The sequence below is a fragment of the Epinephelus lanceolatus genome, chromosome 3 (assembly GCF_041903045.1).
Source record: "Epinephelus lanceolatus isolate andai-2023 chromosome 3, ASM4190304v1, whole genome shotgun sequence".
NCBI lineage: Eukaryota > Metazoa > Chordata > Actinopteri > Perciformes > Serranidae > Epinephelus > Epinephelus lanceolatus.
Genome location: NC_135736.1, coordinates 9,965,934 through 9,987,846, shown reverse-complemented (window position 1 = coordinate 9,987,846; position 21,913 = coordinate 9,965,934). Strand labels below are relative to the sequence as shown.

The window sequence follows — 21,913 nt, the reverse complement described above, 5'->3', positions numbered from 1 at the left end:
TAAGACTGAGTGAATAAATAGGCATCATTGTGTCTTTATAATCATTCTGGAAATAAATACAAATATAGCAAGATAAAACACAACATATGAATCACCACACATTTGCTTTTGGTCAATATGCTCTTCTGACAGCAAACTGTGCAGTCAGTGTCATTTTTCGTGTACTTTTTTAGGCAAGCAAAATTGAAACACACTGTTGTAGTATTGTTCTCTGTAGTTACAGAGTAAGGTAGATATGTATGCAATGGTAGTTCTCTCCTTGTTACATTTAGTTACAGGGCAACTACCAGGACCCTAGGAAGTGCCCTAGGCCTTGAAGACAATTGTTGTAGTGGCCAAACTGTGTAATTACAATTGCCAGATCTGTTACATGATGTCCAAAAAGACATTTCCCCATTGATTTAAATGGCGAAAGAGATTTCTGTAAATCAGTTTTCAATTATTTTTAGCATACTTTTTTCACCATTGGAGTTTGATACACTTGGTTTAATTACAATTGGAAAGTTGAGAGGACTAAATCATTTTATCCCCACTTAAACCAGAAAGAGCTGGCTAGGGCTGCACAGTGGGAAATTAGTGCGGATCATCCAGGTAGTCTTATATATGGAAGTTGAACCATTTTGGCTTCATGTGCTACTGACCAGCTTTCATGGGACTGAAACACTGTATTCAGGTCTCTTTATACATCCATGGTAACTACAGGGTATGTGGGCTATAATCTATAGCACTGTGCGTCATTCCTCAAGCATAGGCCATTGCTAAAAACGTAGCATAGTACATGGGGTGCACACTCCACCAGGTGAGCTACCGGGGCTCCCTATGTAGGCGTTACCAATGTCAATCAAGTATTTGGTAATTTATGTAATGGTCTTACTTTACCTTGTAATAGTAATAGAATAGATACCCAGTGGTTAAACAATAACTTCAGTATAAATAATCTTTAAATTCCTCCTAAACGTCCAGATTATTAGATAAGATTACTCAGTAAATCATACATACCCTGTAATAACAGAATATGTGCCAAGCAGTATAAGTTTCCCCCTTACTGTATAACTTCCCCAGTAAGTATTGGTACATACTGGATTGGGACACCGTTGGTACAAAAGATTAAACTGTCATTTTAGAGTGATTATGGTGTACTTTGCATCTTGTAATCTAAGGCATTACCTATGACATCATTACTAAAGTGATCATTGGAGCTTTCCTCAGATTAGTCGTATTACAGTTTGCAGCTAATTCAGAAAGGACTGCTAACCAAAGCATAAAATGAGACAAAAATTGCTAGAACATTAGGCTACTAGCTTAATAAGGTTGTTATACCTCTTGAATGGCAATGCCACCTACATTTAATAAATATGTAGGGTACAAAAACAATCTAATTTGTCTGTTCTTTAGTCTGTTCCCAGTTGCAACATTAGTAATTTACAAATGCATATTACATAGACTATGCTAATCAGCTAGATAGTGCATTAAGGCTTATGTATTAGCTTTGTTTTAGCTTGGCTGCTGTTTATGCTGTGCTTCAGTCTTCTGTTGCTTTTGTTAGTCATCCCCCCCCCCGTCAGGCTACAGAAGCTGCAGTCTATCTCTTTTGCCAGGGAATCCTGTTGGTCGTGAGGGGGATGTTTGTAGAACAATAAAACTTTCACAAACAAAGCCCATATGAGGCAGGATAGTAAATAGGGGTTCAACCTGCATTCGACCGCTCATATTAGTGTGCTGTGTCGGTCTTGGCCTTCTCATGAAAAGTTGATGCTCTGCAGTGAATCATTTTCAAATCTATCTGAGATTGAGAGGAGCGGAATTGATGTTATCTTGCGACACGGATTCCTCCTTATCAGTAAAATAGAGGTGTGTGGTGCAGTATGGTAATATGGTTGTAGAAAATTTACATGAATTTGTGAGTTAAAGGAATTTCTGCATTCAAATAGTCTTATGATTTCAAGGGGGGGATTTTAAATTATTATTTTGCATGACTCAAATAATATAATAGCTTAATAAATTAACTAATGAATTATTCGTCCAGCGACACAACTCATATTGGAAGTATGTATGATAATAGGGAAATAGTCCTCCTTGTGGGCCACACAAGAGAGGTCAATTAGATTATGGTTGTCATTAATCTTAATTATGATTTTGCGAGGGCACAGGTCTTTTAAGATTGTGGGACTGAGATGTAAGCACATGAAAACATCAGCAAGTTGTCTTTTAGTTACATACACATTTATTATTAATGCTGCAGCTACAAGGACTAAACACTTTTACAAACAAGACACAAGAAGGAAAGGTGAAACTGGTACACGAGGCTATGGTTAGTGGATGACTCAGATGAATGATGCAGTTATCTGTTGTGTAGTTGGCATGAGACCTGATATACAGATGAGGTGACTGTTGCCTGAGAAGCAGCCAGTCAAATCAAAAACAGCTACAAAAAAACAGGTACAACAGCTTAGTTCTTAACAGCCAGTTGAAGTTGCAAATTAACAAAGCACCAGGATTTAAGGAAGTTGATGAAGGTTTTGTAGAAATACTTGCTTGCTCCCTGGGGTGGCTTCTTGTGAAGATTGGAGTTAGATGTGCTTGGGTGAGAAGCTGGAGTGTGGATCTTGTAATGATGAGTAAGTCAGCCGGTCCAGATTTGAAAAGTTACCACTGGAAAAGAACTCCTGGTTTAGGCTCTCCTAGTTTTGATTCTTAACTCATGACTTTGAATTTTGAGGTTTCACCTCCTATTGTTCCAAATCACATCTTCAGACAAAGAGCAAGCCACCACCCCGCACAGCAAAAAAGGCAGGACAACAAAGATACGAGTAAGAAGAGGACAGAAAGACAAGGCCAGATGGGAAAAACCCTGGTTTCTCAGTTAAGAGATAATTGTAAAGTTTTGGTCTGCCCTTCCAGAAGATGCATCCTACCCAATCACAGGGATTGCAGAGTTCTTGGGTTGCAAAGTCTGTTCCCTCCTGTCCTCAGACAGGCAGGTTCCCCCTCTAGATGCTGTTTAATTGTGTATTTTTAGCTTTAGCGTTTAGAGAGTGAAACACGTAGAATGGTTCTAAACATAACGGCAGCGTTATCAAAGCTGGTGGTATTATGTTAGTGGTACACTTCTCAGCTAAAAGGCAGTGAAACAAAAGTCTTAACTAAGGCAAACACATATTATTATATACACACACACACACACACACACACATACTAATACTCTATATTAATAGTCCTTAAGCAAAATCCAAACTACATTTTAATAGAGATCAGAGTTCACCGTGAGATTAAAGCTGGTGCCAGCGGGTGACTGGCTCTTAGAGGTGAGTTATGAAGCCAATGGTGGGGAATATTTATCTAAGTCATACTAACAGTTCATGCTGGGGTGTGAATTGCATCTGTGGCTCTGGGAGATCTGAGAGATCTTGTAAGGTCAAAGGTGGTTTGGGTCAGTGTGCTGGTTTAGTGGCCATGTAGGAGAAAAAGGGTCTTCTTATCTTGATTGTTGGTGTTTGCAAGATATTGTAAATCTCTCTAATGTCTTGTTGGCCAGCATTTCTTGGAGGTTAAAGAAAAAGCTGGTCCTTGTTGCTTGAAGATCTGAACTGTCTGCACTGAGGACATGCAGGTACTTTCCCCTACGGAGCATGGAAACAGTTCTTCACATTAAACCTGAGAATAACTATATACTGTGCCATAAACGTCTCCTGAGTAGAGCCAGGCCAGGTCACATAATGCATGTTGACATTCAGATCAAGCATGGGGTTTATTCTGGGTCACTGTGTCAGTCTGAACTGGGTGTATGCATCAAAATGTCAAGTAAGTAATACAATGACCCTTATTCTTCAGAGTCAGCTATGCATTCAAGTTAGAACTGCTCATGGATGCAGCATACTCTACATCTCTATGGACACACTGTAGCAGTTAATAGGCCCTCTGCTAATATCAGTGATGCCTACTTTAGTGTAGCAGGTTGACTGGCTCAAGTGGGTTCCATTTGATTCTAACTGTGGAGTCTCTACAGCTGTCGAGGCTTGTGCAAACACGGCTTAAATAACTTCACTAGTTATAACCTAATTGCTCACTTTCTGTTTTTCACTCCCACGCACCCAAACCTTACCAGATTAGGACTTTCTATTACAGTTAATGATGCCTGACCTCTGCTGCTCGTGTGGAACTGCGCTACGACGAAGAGTAGGAACAATAACAAAATCTAAAGCCATGTGGAAAAAGAACCGACCGATATCGGGCCCCATCCCTAATGATGCACAGTGCAGTTTTGGCTCGACTGCCGGGGTCCACATGGTCTGCATTCCAGTCACAGCCCGCTTCGTATAATCCATATGGTCCGCATTCAATACGCCAATCATGGATTAGGACTTTAAACCTCTCTTGGATGCAAGCACTTGCACAAAAATCGCATGGGTCAGATTCTTAGATGAGACATTCTGCTTTAATTCCCTGTGGCAAGGTCACCCAAATATAATCAACATATGCTGTAGGATACCTCGATGTGCGCTGTCATGGTCTTACCGCACTAAGTGTGTACACAGGGCAGTTTTGGCCTTTGTAAACGTCGCAGTGTTAGGTAGTTTTATTCGTGAGCTGTTTGAGTCATTACAGAGTGTATGTCTGTGGGGGAGGAAGTGCTCAGGGCTCTATCCTTTATCCCCTCCATAGTATTCAAGAAGCCTTAGAGCAGCCTCAGGCCTTTGTATCCTGCTGAGCATTCAATGGGAAAAAGATTTACTCGTTTTGACATTGAGGTTTGTGTGTTTCTCTTTGTGTATGTTTGTGTGGGAGGGATCATGTTTCTTTGTATGTATGTGCGCCGCCGCATCTGTGTGTGCCGTTAATTACTGGTGACTATTTGTGACCTCCATTAACATCTTCAGCGTCACTTAGCTCGCAGCCGGTTAAGCCAGTAATTCCAGCAGGAAAAACTAAATGACTTTGCATAAGCAGCCACTCTTTTTTTACCTGTGTGTGTGTATGCGTGTGTGCATGTGTGTCTGTGTGTGTAAGCTACACTGTGCGATCATTAGAAATGGAAATGAGTGACTCCCTCGCCCCCTAAACTCATTGTCTCTCAGACATTAGGTAATTGTCTCTCGCTGCAAACCCCTCCATTACAAAAGTCTGTCTGTTAGCTCTCCCATTCAATGATTTAGGAGTGACTCTTTAGATTAGAACATTGCCACGAACGTGACGGGCCAGATCTCGCCGCTCGTTCTCTCCTCGCCTTTTTCTCTTAAGCACCCCTCTTTTCTTCCCATCCTATTGCCTAAATTGTTAATGCAGTTTTAAGTTTGATACCCTTCTTTCATTTTCCCACTGCTCATCCTTTTGCTGCTCCATTTTTCTCTCTTTTGTTTTTTTTTAAACTTTCAGGAGACTCTCTTACAGGGCTTTCTAAGTATTTTATCGTCTGTCTCTCGAACTCTTTTACATCCCTTTCATCCGTCACTTTTCTCCAGCTACTAACAAAGTGATTTAAAATCCATTTACTTACGTTCTGTGTGAATGTATATAACCACAGGCTGGTACGCGTGGGCAGAGGTGCACTGTAAGGAGAGGCAAATCAGGCAAATGTTTGGGGCCCCCAAAAAAGTTGGGGAAAAAAGGGACCAATGACAACTATTAACACCCTTAAAGCTCCCTGACAGCACTATACGGTGCACTGCCACTGCCCATAAAGCCCATAAACGGGGCCCCTAAAGACAGACAGAGAGAATAGTCCACTCTATAGTGATTTCACCATTTTGTAGTGCTGTCCGAATGTATAGTGGGAATTATTATAGCCTATATAGTGGACTCAAAGTATCCTACAATGCACCGTGAAAAGTAGTGTACAACTGATGGTCACTCACCAAGCAATATATGCCATGCATTGCGCCAAAGGAACGGACAGACGCTAGAGATGCGGGAATGGCGTTTGAGCGCAACCAAATCCTTGTGCACTCATCAATCATCCACCCACCACCCACCCGACATAATTATCTTCTAAAATTTAGAGACCTGCACCCAACCCGCGCCAAACATTAAGTTATTGCATTTACATTTAAATTATGTCCAGCCGTTGGTGCTCATTCACTTTTCATATAGGCCAATATAGGCACATTTTCTTGACTTAAAGAATTAAAAGATTATAGGCTACATTCGAATGTGGTCACATTTCTAATGTAAAAATTACTCTAGCCTAGCCTCTGCTGCACATTAAACTTATAATGACATGTTAAAGATTGTCACTGTCAGTTTAATGTGTAGTTGTCAGCCCCTGAAGAGATTAAAATAAATCAGCAACTGATCTTCTCTAGTGCTTCACAGTTACTGTACAGAGTAGGGCTAATAACGCTAGCTAATGTTAGCAAGCTGAGTCGCTTCTAGTTCTGATTTGTGCCGTAATGATGTAATGCATAACATCATACATTAAATTCACAAGTTATTACATGATTGGCTGGTAAAACCAACTTCAACACAACAAAGGAGAAAATACTTACATTTAGTAGGACAGGTTGCAATCGCGCAGCTCCCTCCTCTCCTCTGTCTGCCAGTGTAACATTATTAGTAGGCCTACATTTAATGTGAGCAGAGCATCTCACAACACAACACAAACAGCCACAAAGTACTTTGTAACATTATTTATTTATTTGGCGAACACATGCACAGTATAATTTCATGTTTTATCGAAAATATGCATGTCAGTATTTGTTACTGATGGTTGACCAGCCGACATATAACATGTTTTAATATTGCGACAGCAATGACATAAGTAATGGCGTCAACAAAATCACCTTAGTAGTGTGCCCACTATACGTAGGGAGCTCACTGTACAGTCCTCTCCATAGAACCCCCTACATAGTGAGTAGGGAGTAGTGAATGATTTTGGACACAGCCAGTGTGTGTGTGCCGGCATGAGTGGATTGTGAGACAATGGGCCCCTGGGCACAGATATGCAAAAGGCCCCTCCACCTTTCTTAGACAGGAGCAAGACGGACAGACTATGTGGTGGTTTTGCCTCTCTTTTAGTTGCCGTTTTGTGTCTCATTGTAGTCGTTATGCATGTTTTAATGTCTTGCTTGCCACCTGCTGATTAAAGTGAACAGGGTTCGCCCCAAAGTAAGTCAACGAATATAGTCTTGTTTAAAGTGCTGCAGAGATTACTTTTTTTTTGTAGGCCAACTCGGAAGTTAACGTCGCCCTGGTTCCCTTATCAGAAAGCCTGTGGGTTTTTTCCATTGGATTTTGGATAACTGCAGTTCAATCAGAAGAGACTAGGTCTGAGAGGAAAGAACATTTATTTACATGTGCACATAAGTATGAGAAATGACAACAGTGTTTGGTGATCAGTCCCCATCATGATGTCATCCATTCCAGGAGGGTGGTAAAGACATAGTAGATTAGGGAACCCCTCTATGGAGTCTAGATGCTGGTGGTGGTAATGGTGGTGATGATGAGATGAAGAGGAGCTGAGGATCTGGATGTGAAGAGGAGTGGGCTTTTGATGGGCTTGTCCTGGGCTCTGGATAAGGTTTAATAATGATTCAACCTAAATGACAGCTGACAGGAGCAGAGAGGAGAACAGAGTTAAAGTTTGGCAGTAGCAACATGAATGGCTGAAGGAGATCATGGCAAAGTTTGACTAGCTAACCGGGAGAGGGAACGCCCATAGTCAGCTGATTGGAGGAAGCCGTGGGAGTGGGATAGAGAATTGTGAATGAATATAGCATGATTGAACTTACGCTGAGCTTCATAAGAAATAAGCTCTGTGGCAAACAAAGGTTTATAATACTTTCATGTTTAGTTCAGCAAGATTATCTTGACAAATGAACACCACTTTTATGATATTTGGAGCATAAATTCACCTGAATTAAAAAGCTAACATTAGACTATAAATGAACTAATTGTTATTTAGTGTTACATTATTGTTGTTGGCTTTGTTTTTATTCATTATGTGAATTTGTTATTTGAAAGTGCTATATCATAGGCAACTGGACTAGCTTGAGTCTCTTGAAGACGTTTCTCCTCTCATCCAAGAGGCCTCTTCAGTTGTAACGGACTGGTGCAGAGTCTCAGGTTTTAAACCCTGTGTGGGTGTGAGCCCTTACAGAGCCGTTAAGGTCATACGTGAGCTCTGAGTTTCAGAGGCGTTCAGGTCAAATGAAAGTCGTTGACCCACCTTAAGCCATCTGAGGAGGGATCTGAAGACTGCAACTAAAATTATCATGACCTGGATGACTGAGAATCTTCATCAATGTTATGTGAATTTGTTAATAGCGTTTACAGTATTCATAAGGTATTATATTATAGATATATTAGTTAAGATATTGTTCAATTTCAGGTTCAAAAGTGGAATTATAAAAGACGTTCTTTATTGTCATTGACCATTGTTAGGTGTACTCAAAATGCCTTTTTATGGGGGCGTGGGGCCCATGCAGGAACGGGGTTGGTGGGGATGTGGGGGCCACGATCGGGTTCTTTGCCGGCGATCCCCCAGAATCTAAGATCGTCACTGCTTTTGGGTACCAGTGTTATAAGTTTTATTTTATATTGGATGATTACAGTTTCATAAGAAACTGAATGAATAACTCGTACAGTATTTTGACTCTGTAGTTCACTGGAAGCAAACAGTTCAGCTCTAATAATGGCATAAAACCCCAGCTATTCAGTATCTAAACTGATGTTGCTGCTGGCTTTCTCCAATCTCTAAAATGTGTCAGATTTTATGAGTGCTTCGTCTCTTTCATGCCGAGCTGCTGAGTCATTTTTTGCAGGAGTTCTACTCATTTTGTTCATCGTTGGCATTGACAAAAATCATTTTGTATTTTCAACAGCGTTGCCAAGTCGTTCGCCCTCCTCACTGTCAGCACCCCCCCCCCCCCCCCCTTCTTCTCTCTCAGCCCCTTTTGAAAGTGCTTTGCTGCTCCTGTTTGAAATGTGGACAATCAGCAGAGGCTGTAGCACCGACTTGTCACTTCTATTTTCTCATTTATCTTCTTAGATGACTTGTAGATGTAAACGCGGAATAAAGTGTGAAGGGGGTTCGACTAATATTGCTATCTTGAAGTGATTTCGAGTCAGTCTGTCGCCTGTAATTGCTGTTAAAGTATACTATGATTGTGAGTTCCCTTTCTATTTTCCTTATCCTCTCCCTCTGCTGTCTATTCCAATATTGGCAGCCCAATTGTTAATCCCTCACATTTCCTTCTTTATGTGAATGTGATAAATGATTACTTTCTAAGTCTGACTCACACCCTTATCTCCTGCACTGTTTGCGTCTTTTTTTCCACTTTCTAACTCATCAATGCAAGCATCCACCAGATTAAATATTTCCTGTGCATTATTGTGTTACTGTATTTTTAAATCCTCTCCATCTTTTCTTTCCCTCACCAGATTGCCTGTGCAGTCTTCGCTGCCTTGCTCCATTTCTTCTTCTTGGCAGCCTTTACCTGGATGTTCCTGGAAGGGGTGCAGCTCTACATCATGCTGGTAGAGGTGTTTGAGAGCGAACACTCCAGGACTAAGTACTTCTACCTGGCAGGCTACGGAGTGCCTGCTGTCATAGTGGCCGTCTCCGCTGCAGTGGACTACAGGAGCTATGGCACCGACCGAGTGTAAGGATAGAGGGGTGGCGAAGAGAGTGTAGCGTGAAGGAAGGATGGATGATGAGGGCCGGGGAAGGAGGGAGGGAGGGCTGGAGTGCCTGCTGTCATTTTGGCTGCGTCTGCCACAGTGGACTCTACAAGCTGTGGCACTTCTGAAGAGTCAATACAGAGAGGTTGAGAGGGGAGAGAGAGGCAGAGAAGAAGGAAGAGGGGGGAGGGAAGTATGGGGACAAGCAGGGAAGGATGCACCACAGAGTGCCTGCATGAGCACAGCAGCGACAATGTGTGAATATGGAAGGATTTAACGGGTGGGATGGATGGAGGGCGTGCACAGCGGAGCAGATTGAGGAAGAAAAGGGAGGGGTTAGAGTGTGGGGGTGTGAGAGTGGAAGGATGGAGAAGGGAGTGATGGAGTAGCCTGTCAGAGGTGTGTACACGTCCATACTGGTTTGCACTTGTGCGTGCTTCCCCTGGAGAAAGTGCAGAGTAGTGAGTGGGATGAGGACACACATTAAAAGCACATGGAAACGTATTCATGCATGCTTGACTTGTCCAACCTGAGACACATGGCGACTCCAAGAAAAGTCAGCCAGCATCTCATTCATAATAAGTATATGCATAACAGGCCACCCACAAATACACCCGAGTGAAAATAATATGACTTTAACATGCGTAACCTGTCCACTCCGTTCATGGTGGGACTCTGAAAAAAGGCCAACATTTTATTCATACAGTGCATATGCATATTCTGTGTATAATGTGCACATAATGCATATGGTGCACTATACATGTCCGTGACCTCTCCTCTTTTGTGCGACCGTATGAAATCATGAGGACTAAAGATGACATTAACAATGTGGTCTTCGTGTTTAAAAAACTCAATTGCTTATAAATGAGCGGCTGGATATAGAAGGAGAAAAATGACAGGACACTATAGGACTGTTAAATCATTCATATGCTCAAATGCTCACGTTCTCTGCTGCTCTTGGGGGCGTTTGTAGTTAAGACCTGGCAGCTCTCCATGAGCTACACATCAAATTGTAGAGGTTTGAGGACAGGGACGTGCACAGGTACGGGCTAAAGTTGCCAGAGCACCTGGCTGTTTGCCCTTTTTGGCTGAGCTGCAGGGGAAAAAAGGTTTAATTTTTGCTGCTTTGGTTACAAGGTGTAACCAATGGGATGCCCTGTAAAGAAAAAAAAAATCCTCACATATGAATCGGAACAATGAGCAGCCCCCCACCCCCCAGGGGTGAATAATACTGTCTGTAAAGGTTCAGACACATCAAACCTTCATCAAAGAACCAATGGCGATGAAGGCCAACTCATGTTACCTGTGTCTCAGCTAAAAGGTGGCACTTGAACACACGGCAAAGACTACACTCAACAGCCAACCAGGACATACATTCTGTGTGAGAGGAAATAACTCACCAGCATAACAGCAGGTGGTTGTAATCTGGATTCATCTTTCAAAAGGGAAACTGAAGGACCGCCAGGATGGATTCAAGATGCTAATTAGCCAGTTAGCACATTAAAAACACAACTTGATGTTGAAAGAACAAATTTAATTTACTATGCGCCAGCAAACAATACAACAAGCAATTACAAACCATTTCTGCCAAAGAGTGGCTAAAAACATAATCTTACCTTATATGACAAGTTTGTTTCAATCTCACACCCTCTTTACCTTAGTCATTTGTTTGCTTTCTTCACTTCTCTTCATTGGCCGACTAGTACCAATGGTGTGGGACACACTGCAAAAACTAGGGTGACAGACACTCAGCGACAGCTCGTCATTGAGTCATAGCTGACCATTGGCTTGGTGTCTCAGGGCCCTAAGAGGCTGTGGCATGCTCACTTTTTAAGCTATCCATTTGTATAGACCATGATGGCATATCTGGTCAGGAAAAGTGTAGATAATGCTCAGATTTTAGGCAAAATTTTGTCTCGGGAACAACTAGCATGGTCATTTTCAAAGGGGTCCCTTGACCTCTCATGAGAGTGGTTTCTGTGAGTACCTACAGTACAAGTCTTCCCTACACTTGACAAGGCTTGTTTCCCATAAATGTTTTGATTCTTAGAATCAAAGTGCTCCTTCAAAGGACAACCAGTCTATTTGATGAAAAATAAATAGCCTAGCATTTGAGACTCAAAGTTCTAACTGTGGTGGTATTAGTCTAAGCACATTAGGAAATTAGTAGCATTGACTGTAAAATAAGTAACGGAAGTACATCACTATGCGATCCCTTAACTCTCCATATTGACATAGGTTTAAACTATCCTGTATAACAACAGCATAATCCAATACCCAGAAGTCAGTTTTGACTTCTGGGTTTGGAGTGCCAACCAAAGATTTTCAGTGGCCCCTGCTGGCCACTCCTATGGAAAAAACTGTGGGGTGCCACTGGCAATATTGCCTTATATTATGTTATCACATGAAACAATCTAGTGGGTTAAGATATAGGCAGCAGGCTGGATGCAAAAAAGAGACAGTAGAGAGAGAAAGAGCTGAGGGAGGCAGCCAGAAGGAGTGCAACTTTGCAGAGCTGGAATCAGACAACCAGCAGGTGAAGCATTATGGTAGAAATGTCAAGCAGCTATTCCCTACATAATTAATTTAATGGGAAGTAGGCTTATTTTTAAAAAAGTAGACTAGTAAAAAAACTAAAAAGTAATATTTCAATTGGTAACAAATACACAGTATATTATATCAGTGCATAGTTTTGTGAATAATTTTCCTCTTTAACATAATGCTAGAAAAGTGCTATTTTTTAGAGGCCCAACCCTAAAAGCTCCCGTTCAGAGAGCTTTGGAAAGCCTGGTGATCAAGTAAAATACCTCTAATAGCTTTAGTGATATATAGGATGGTATGGCTTGAAAGTAAGTTCATGAAATCCTGTATAACGTTCTATAATGTTCTTGTATTCTAATACAATACACTACAATACAATACAATAAATACAATACACTACAATACAATAAATATAACACTTGAGAGAGAATTTAAAAAAAAAACAGCAGCCCAGCAAATGAACCTGGTCTACTTTAGACACAGGCTTTATGTTAACTTACACTAATCTTAGAAATTAAAACAGCTCTCAAATTTAATTTGGATATGTGGTTAGTTAAATGACCATGTTTTACAATGTTCAGGTACAATGAATGATTGACACCTTAAGTTAGGTGGGGGGTGGTGGTGGTGGTCGGGGGGAGGTAGAGCAACAGCCCCTCAAAATGTCTGTCCACATCCCTGATCTAATACAGGAAAAAGGCTGGAATTTAACGTTGTTTAACCATCAAGCCACGCCAATCCGTATGCCACTTAGATCAATATTTCATTGTGGGATGATCATTAAAACATGAGAGTCTGAATGCCAAGCTCTGGATGAATAATCAGACTGCATGCCATTAGCTAACAGACCAGGAGACTTGCCTTGAGACGATAGCCGTGGTTCAACAGCGAAAATGGAACATGTCGTGATGAGTTTTGTGAAATAACTGTCCAGCCACATCTCCCAAATCACACTGAATTCAGTGAGAGCGTGTCACCAAGAAACACTTTCTTGTAGTTTCGAAATAATAATCCACCAAAGCAAACAGTGTTTCTTCTTTTCATGTCCTCATGCGTCATGGAATTGAAAGGAAATTGACACAGCTATTTTAGCGGCAAAGAACATTTAATCAAAAGCAAAAAAAAATAAGTTGCATGACTCATTTATCAGTCCAGCCTTGAAAACAGCACAGCTTATCATGTTTGACACAACACATTGAGACAAAACCTCTGGAAATATCATCCGCCATCCCTGCTGTGTCACCTTGTCACACCCCCATTCTCCCACATATTAGCCAGTGGCACTGACTCTCATTCACCTCCCATAATGAAGGTGGCAGTGACTTAGCAAAGGAGCCCTAATGGAGGATGCAGTGACACAGTCAGGGACCCATAATGGAGGGCTCTCTAATGTGCTGGAAATTGAAAGATTAATAATTCAAAAGCAGCTGGTCATGAATCAGTCGGCCATTTTTGCTCCGGCATTTTTTTTTTTCTCCGCACCTTTTTTTGCAACCCGTTGGGTCTGACCTCAGTGGAGGGCACTCGGGGACGGGCTTTTTTTTATTTATTTCCTCCCTCCCCTGCTTGCTGCGATTGACGAGTGAAGATGTTTGGGGGTGATATAATTTAGCACAGAGCAGTATATCTTTTACTACCAATGCTAACCTTGTGGTCAGAAATGAATGTGTGGTTATGTGTGTTCATGCATGTCTTGTGTTTATGTGTATTTATTATGTGTGTGTGTGTGTGTGTGTGTGTGTGTGTGTGTCCCTCCTCTTCCCTTTAAACTAATCGCAGCCATTCCCAGACTTCATAAATAGCTCGCTATGAGGGCTGCATCCATAACTCAGTATTCAAATGAACACAGTCATGTCATATTTCTGCGACCACAGGATGTGGCCGTGTCATATATCTGTGCCCTAAGGGGGAAGTAAAGGTGAATTTATCACAGGTGCTCATCCCTCGCTGTCTCCCCCCTCTGCGTGTGATGTATGTTTGAGGCGTGCGTGTAGTCTGTTTCCTTCATCCTGCAACACCTTCGTCACTGTTCTCCATCTCTTTCGCTTTTTCATCCCCCTCCAATTCCTTTTGTCCTCCCTCTATCGTGATGCATTTGATATACTGTATGTCATGTAATGCACTACTTTTTTTCCCCCTTCTTGCCTCCTTTCATGTGTGTGTGTGTGTGTGTGTGTAACTATGATGCATGTCCTGTCCTCTGATGGTAAATCCTTGCTACCCTACATCCATCTGGAGAGTGGAGCATGTTTTTAATCCCTATGCGTCTTTTCCTCTCCTGTTCTTCTTCCCTCTGTTTCTCATGCATGATGTCTCTCTCTCTCTCTTGCTGTCTCTCCCTCTCTCTGTCTATCTCTGTCTCTGTCTCCCTAGGTGCTGGCTGCGATTGGACACATACTTTATCTGGAGCTTTATAGGCCCTGCTACGCTTATTATTATGGTGAGAAACATATACATGCATGCTCACACACACTCGACATAGCACTACACGTGCAAAGCAGAACCAGCTGCCACATGTTCACGCAGGGAACGACGGGTTACATTAAGGTGTTCGTTAATCTTCCTACAAGGTTTGCCAGAGCTCCTCTGCAGCGTAAGTGAAAGCGGAAGGAACTTTACATGTCAATTTGATAATTCCCACTCATGGATTAACTCTCGAGTGGGCGCATATTCCAACAAGCTGGAAATCTTCGGAAGGACACAGAGCACAAACCGCAGATTGTGATAAGAACTCTGCAAAGTTATGTTGCTCTTAAGCACTTATTTGATGATCCAGGCACTGTGCTTCCTCCTGGCGTAGCTTCTTTATTACAATGCGGTCCATTGCACGGTGAAAAAAATGGGAACACGGACTGCCAAAGAACTCAGCTTGACCATTTTGCCAGTGCCTTCATAGAGAAATGTCACTGAATGATGCTTCATCAGTCAGGAAACTGTTCTGAGGAGCAGGAACAGTTCTTTTACCTGTAACAAGTAAACACAGACAGAAATAGAGTTTGTCGACTAGGCAGACAGAAAAAGCAAAAAATATATATATATAAAAAACACTGTTTGGGAAAGAGAGAATGAAAGCAATGGGACATGTTCCCAATTAGGTGAATGTCAGCATGTACGCTGATGCTCTGTACTCATTTTAGAAATGTCAGGCAGGCTATCACTGATCTAACCGGGACTGTAAGTGGGAGCGGTGCAGGTGGGACTGCTCTGTTATGACTCTACGCCCACTGGTAACATATACAGCCTTGGAGACCCAGTACAACAGTCCAGACAGTCATTATTAAACCACCATATCTATGCGTTAGCAGGCCAATAGAATAGACAGCATCTGTGAGAATTGGATTTCTATTGTAACAATGATCCTCAATGGATGTAATGACTGCTGTATTTTCCCTGATGCTCAAGCTGCTGTATTTTGAGCACATAAAGGGATGTTGATTGTGGGCTGATACTGTGTCCCCCAAGCCAATTACTACTGGAAGGGAAAATGAAATGATATGCACTGTGTGTGAGTGAATTGTTGTGGTGACATTGTGTCTTTAATTAGGCTTGTTGCTGCAGAATATTAACTTGTATGTGTGTCTGGTTGTGTGTGTGTTTGTGTGTGTGTGCGCGCATGTGTTTCAGCTGAATGTAATCTTCCTCGGCATCGCTCTTTATAAGATGTTCCATCATACGGCCATTCTCAAACCAGACTCTGGATGTCTAGACAACATCAAGTAAGTACATGTATGCATACAGTCCTGCCATCACACCAGCAACCGTGGGTTGGAAAGCAGGGCTAATTATGCACGTTTGTGTGCAGGGGTGTAGCACCAAATTCTGGGCCTTCGGTATGAGCAGTCTCTGTGGGGCCCCTGCTCTTCCTCTCTTGATCCATGTCTCTCTGATCCACCTTTAGATTTTTCAAAGTGAGTTTGCTTTCTTTCCCTTTGCTTTTTTTTTTCTTTTCTTTTTTGGATCTCCGATTTCCCTTTCTTCTGGAAAGATGAGCAGCAAAAGCAGTCAATCGCTCGGCTCTAGCTGAGTTTAGAGAAAAATCCTAGCGCAGGGGTGGACTAAACCATTTTGCACCTTTAAGGGGTGAGAGAGGCCTCAAAGAGGTTCATTGGTTTATTCAGTCAATGTTTATTTATTTGTGGCACTAATTATTTTGTTATAAAAAAATGTAAATAAATCCAAACTTTTCATTCCTGGCTTTTTGAGAGCCCTCATTCCATCAGGGCGCTAGATAATCAGTCCCACTTTTCCCCCCATTTCAACACACCTGCTTGTGTGTGTGTGTGTGTGTGTGTGTGTGGATTAAGTTAAAGAGATAATTCACCATTTTGGGAAAAAGGCTTATTTGCTTTCTTAAATCAGAGGAAAGGTAGGACTCTCATGTCTGTCCTATGTAGCTGGAGTCAACAGCTGGTTAGCTTAGCTTAACATTGAGACTAGAAATAGGGGGAACCAGGCCCCCAGGAAGTGCACCGGGCTTCAAAGCCAATTTTCGTTGTGGTTGAACAGTGGTACTGCAATTTACAGGGTCTGTCACGTGATATACTGTGGCCCAAAAAGACTTTTTCTTATAGACTTGCATTGGGAAGGAGATGTGTGTAACTCAGTGAATACTTTTTTTTTTTAGTGTTACAGCCCTCATGAAATGACTAATTTCTTTATTGGGCTTTAATGCATTCAGGCCAAAACATATCGAAAGTCTAGAAGAGCCACACGATTAATAATTTTTATCCCCATTCAAGTTAGCGGAGCGCTAAACTGAAAGTTTGAGCATTTGGCAAATGGAACTTAGCCGCTCAGCCACACTTGGCTGCACTAAGTCTCTAGTGCGCATGCTGCATGGGCCGCACAGTGCGAAAGTAGTGCCAGTAACCTCCAGATCAACCGGGTAATTTTGTATGCGGCAGTTGAACCATTTTGGCTTCATGCACCATTGAGCAACTCCACATTCATCGCTCTATCTAGTCCTCTTTATATATCCAGTGGGGGGGAACAGCTAGCCAAACTCTGTCAGAAGGTCACAGAGCTACCAGCACACTAATTAACACATAAAATCTTGTTTGTTTTATCTGTACAAAAGCTAAGTGTCAAAACAACAAGCAGTGGTATTACAGTGGATTATGTGCCAGACTGTTTCACAGCCAGGAGAGACAAATATTTCTGCCTTTAACCTCAGAAAATTATTTTTTTTACACTTTGGTTTTTGTATGGATCAAAAACAGGGCTGCCAACTGTCACGCGTTGACCGTGAGATCTACACAATGGAAACTTCTCTCACGCTCTCATGCTAAACATCCATTTTCTCATGCGGTGAAAAACAAATTTATATGTGAGAACACTGCGGAGAGACATCGACAATGTATGGACAGAAAAGACAAATCACTGCGGTCAAGCCAGTTCCGACCTCTACACCTTATAACCTCACCAAACCTCACCTCACCAAGGTGCAGAGGTTGCGACTGGCTTGAAACTAGATTTTTAAGTTGAAACTATAGTTTATGCTGGATATTTGGCAAACATTCACAATAGCTCACCTCCCAGCCCTCGCATTTTACTACTGCAGGCTGATATAGGGATCATCAATGGACTGCTGTCTAAATAAAACTGATGTTTTTGCAGTACCCTCATGCTGACTTGCCAATTAGTTAAAATTATCATTAAAGAAATATACTGAAATGGTTGCATTTAGCACTCTTATTATCATTACTAATTTGTAGCTTGTTAAAATAATTCAAAATAATGGCATTTGTTTAATAATGTGTTATTTTTGCCTATTATATTTGACTATTTTTGCATACCGGGGTTCCTAAACAGTCTTTGAATTGCATAAATTGTTTATGAATGGAGGGCTGAGACTTTTGTGGTTTCAGTGAGCCCAGCTTTGTTCATGTGTGATGATGTTAGCCCCCCTGTTAGCCATTTCATTGTAGTGAGACCATTTTTTGGAAACAGACACTGTATAAAATAACCTATAGTGACCTCTAGAACAATCACAGCCTCGTAAAACTTTACAGCCACAAACTAGAGACCTCGAGCATTCAGAAGATGGATGGATTTTATAGGATATTGACAATAAGGGTGTTTCTCAGCAGCTTCCAGAACAGAAGTGCTCACCATCCAATCATCAAAAAATTTAATTCTTACAAAAATCTCCAAATATCAAAAGTTTTTGATACCAAATCACAGCATGGATTTTTCTATGGTGCTCCTTTAGGTCTTGGTGTCTTAATGTGGTATTTTGGCGAGGTTTTGGACAATTTTTTTGCAATTTTCTAGAGGTCAAAAATGCTTAAATTTAGCACCAACTATGTGTAATAAATGGTATCAACCGAAAAAATTGATCCAACAACTTACGAGACATAATTGAGCATGGGAAGTGCCATCAGATACCTCCATCATAATGTTCTAAGCCCCTATACACTCTAAATTTCATAATTTAAATACGCGTCTGACCAAAGAGGGAGAGATAGGAGCCGGAATCAAACCTATGGTCACTGCGACAGAAAATGCCTTTGTACATGGGGCGCCGGCTCTACTCACTGAGCTACTGGGCGCCCTTTAATACAGATTTATGACTAGAAAGACTTGACACACAGTGCTGAGCTGCATCTTAAATTTATTTCAGGTTCTTTCAGATGATATATACCACCTCTATGTGGCATACACTGCTGACCTGCTATCTCCCCACAAAGATCCCCTGCCCCCCCTATAAAAAGGACAAAATGGGTCTACGGTATGTGGGTCTTAGAGGGTTGACCACAGATCTTATTTAAGGCATCTAACCAAAAGAATAAATAAAAAGAAAAACACTGACTTCAAGACGAAGGGAACTGGGAGACCGGGAGTGCTAAAATGCTAACTCATTTCAAGGTGTTAGGACTTATTCCTAGAGCACTCTATAGTCATGTTTCTGCACTTCAAGTATAAGCCACTTGTTAAGCTAAGCTAAGATAAAAAGTGCTGGCTGCATCTCAATTTACCTTACAGACTTGAGAGTGGCGTCCATTTTCTCATCAAACTCTCAGCAAGGAAGCAACTAAGCGAATTTCCCAAATGTTGAGCTATCTCTTTAAATCCATGTTCATCACTGGTTTAGCAGCAACATAAAGGGGACTCTTTTCTTGCATCATTTCAAGATGTTCCTCATTGAATCCATCACATTATTAATCCCAGTCATGTCATTACTCATATCGCCCTTAGAGAACGTCACTGAAATACGACTTCATTTCCACTGAACACTGAAACTCTGTCTACTAAGCTAACTAATCAGGACTGTGTTATTTCTCGTTCCAGTGCAGCACAAGACAAAAGGCTCAGTCTAATTCAAACAATATGCCATGGCTCAGAGCTCAACGCCTTACTCAGGCGCAGCTCAGAATTTATAATGTAAATCACAAAATGGCTTGCTCATTTGATTTATCATTTAAATATTACTGCCAATGTATCTTTTATGACAGCGGTTTTAAGTAGGACTTCAAGTGGGAAGCGTTTCTGAAGAAAAAAAAGACGAAACCAGCTGATCTTTGCTTCAGTGCAGTTCAGGGGAATGTAATCAAAAAGCTCGATGAAAGATGAAAATCAAAGAACCATTTAGAATATGATGCTTTTGGATCTTTTTTTTCCTTTTTAATGACTTTCCTTCGTCTCTCTGAGTACACTAAAGGCTGAATAGATTTTAATCTATTTCACTTCATTAGTCATGTCTTATTGTGGTTCATTTACTTGTTAATCATCATCATGCCGTTTTGTCTTATTTTTTTTCTTCCTTTTGTTTTCTTTGTCTCTTTAACTCCAAGCCATCATGAGTTGTCTTTGTTGTGGATTGGCTCGGGTAAGGCCACTCTCCAATCAGGATGCCTTTCGTCTTCTTAGAGACATTTTGATTGGTTTGCTTGTCGTCTTGTTTGTCTGTACAACCCGCCTAGAGTCTCTGCATATCCCTCAATTAACCATTAACCCGCCTTGTGAAATGGATTACATGTTGATGTGTGATTTGTGAGCTCCTATGACCCACAGACCTAATGTGCTATTGAAATATTATAATGTTGAGATGTGAACGGGGGGAAACAGAGTCTGAGAGAGAAACTATGACTCAAGGGAGCACTGGAGTAAGAGGTGGAATGAAGGGATGGAAAAGTGAGGGATGAGTGTACCCTTTATTGAAGAGGGTCGTCAGACGAGCTTTATTGGAGGTTCTGTCTCGCCTGAATGGTGCCACAGAGGGCAACATCGAATCAATCACCTCAGTCTCACTCACTTACTCTCCTCCTCTTTCTCTCTTCCTTCCTCCTAACTCTTCTAATACCTCAACTCTCTCTTTTTTCTCCCTCCACCCCACTCCTCTTTCCTTCCTTACCCCCCTTTCCTTGTCTCAGTCCCTCGCATGAGAGGTGATCACTGTCCAGTCAGCCAATCAAATTAACAGCCATCATCGCGGCTGTGGCAGACCAGAAACTGTGACCTTTAGTGGGAAATGTCATTTATAATGGCTGTAATGTCCCTCTACTTACTGCCCAGTGGAGCCACTCACATGGCTGCACGCACGACAGCATGCACGCGCTCAGACGAGAACTTACAATGCATACACATGCCTCGACACGACCACATTCCTTTGACATTTGGCCCCTTATGACTCACTTCTGCATAGGCTTTATATGAAAAGGAGGTTCACAGCCTTGAAAACTTTTTATTACAATTCATTCCATTAAAGTGTTACAGTCACAATTGCACTAACAGACTTCAGCAGCCACTTCTGCCTGTGAAAACGTCTTTTACCCTCTGCCATGCACTTTGAGTGATGGAGTTTGGATGGAACTTGGAAAAAGTCCTGTGTGCCTGACCTTCTCGATACTTGTGGCTGACGTCAGCTAGCTTATAACCTCCCCTCCCTCTCTTGAGATGGTATCTCAATGAGCAAATCCACTTTCTCCCTATTCTCTCACCGCTTTCGTATGAGTATAATTCTTTTAGGCAAAACCTCCCACTGTTTTCTCCATCCCACTCCCACAGTGTTGGGACTCCAAATGAACCCTCTCTAACCCCTTTCTCCTGCCTCATGATCCCACATGCATTAAACTTGGCTGAATGGCTTTTCTGATCCAGGAAAAGAGACAAGCTTCTCATGTTATCCTTCTTACAATATAACCTACAATATACAGTATATTTTACATAGTATGTGGCGTGGCTATAGACTACATATATTATGAGCGTAGCCAACGTGACATCACCCATTGGTTTTTGGGCTCCTATTTTGAAGCCTTGAGTTTGGCATTTTCAATGGTATTTTGGATTTTTGGAGTCGTAAGTGACCATATTAAGACAAGAGACTGACAATCCAGTTTTTAAATCTGATGTTACTCCCTTTCAGATTACTATTTCCAGGTCCAAACCTCTTATTTTTTACAGTATTGCAGTGCTGTGTTCCCTTTTAACTGAACAGTTTTGAGTGAGAAAAAATGATGGCATTGTTATTTTATCACTTACCTATCTATAAACAAGAGGGGAGGAAATGGCTGAAATTGATGAGGCACCCTTACAATTGTTAAACCAATGAAGAAAGCAAAAGTTTTAGCACTAGTGCTAACCTTAGCTAATGCTAACTGTTAACTGTCAATGTTCGCAAAAAAAAAAAAACGATCTTTGTGGATATCCCGATAATAGCTAGGAGTTTAAAACTGTATTTTGTCCTAACTAAGCAAGAGCACATTTGAGTATGTTTCCATGCACAAAAATTTTCTGGTTTTTGCCCTTTCCCCAAAAA

General features: G+C 41.5%; 1 protein-coding gene across 11 annotated transcripts in view; it reads left to right on the top strand.

Moving 5' to 3' along the window:
- adgrl3.1 (adhesion G protein-coupled receptor L3.1) overlaps nt 1-21,913 on the top strand; it is a 172,218-nt gene that overhangs the window by 137,535 nt on the left and 12,770 nt on the right. For all 11 annotated transcript variants that reach the window (XM_033624981.2, XM_033624987.2, XM_033624988.2 and 8 more), the window contains 3 exons: nt 9,376-9,596; nt 14,530-14,596; nt 15,781-15,872. In XM_033624981.2, the coding sequence (XP_033480872.2) occupies nt 9,376-9,596; nt 14,530-14,596; nt 15,781-15,872 (380 nt within the window). The remainder of the gene's footprint in view (nt 1-9,375; nt 9,597-14,529; nt 14,597-15,780; nt 15,873-21,913) is intronic.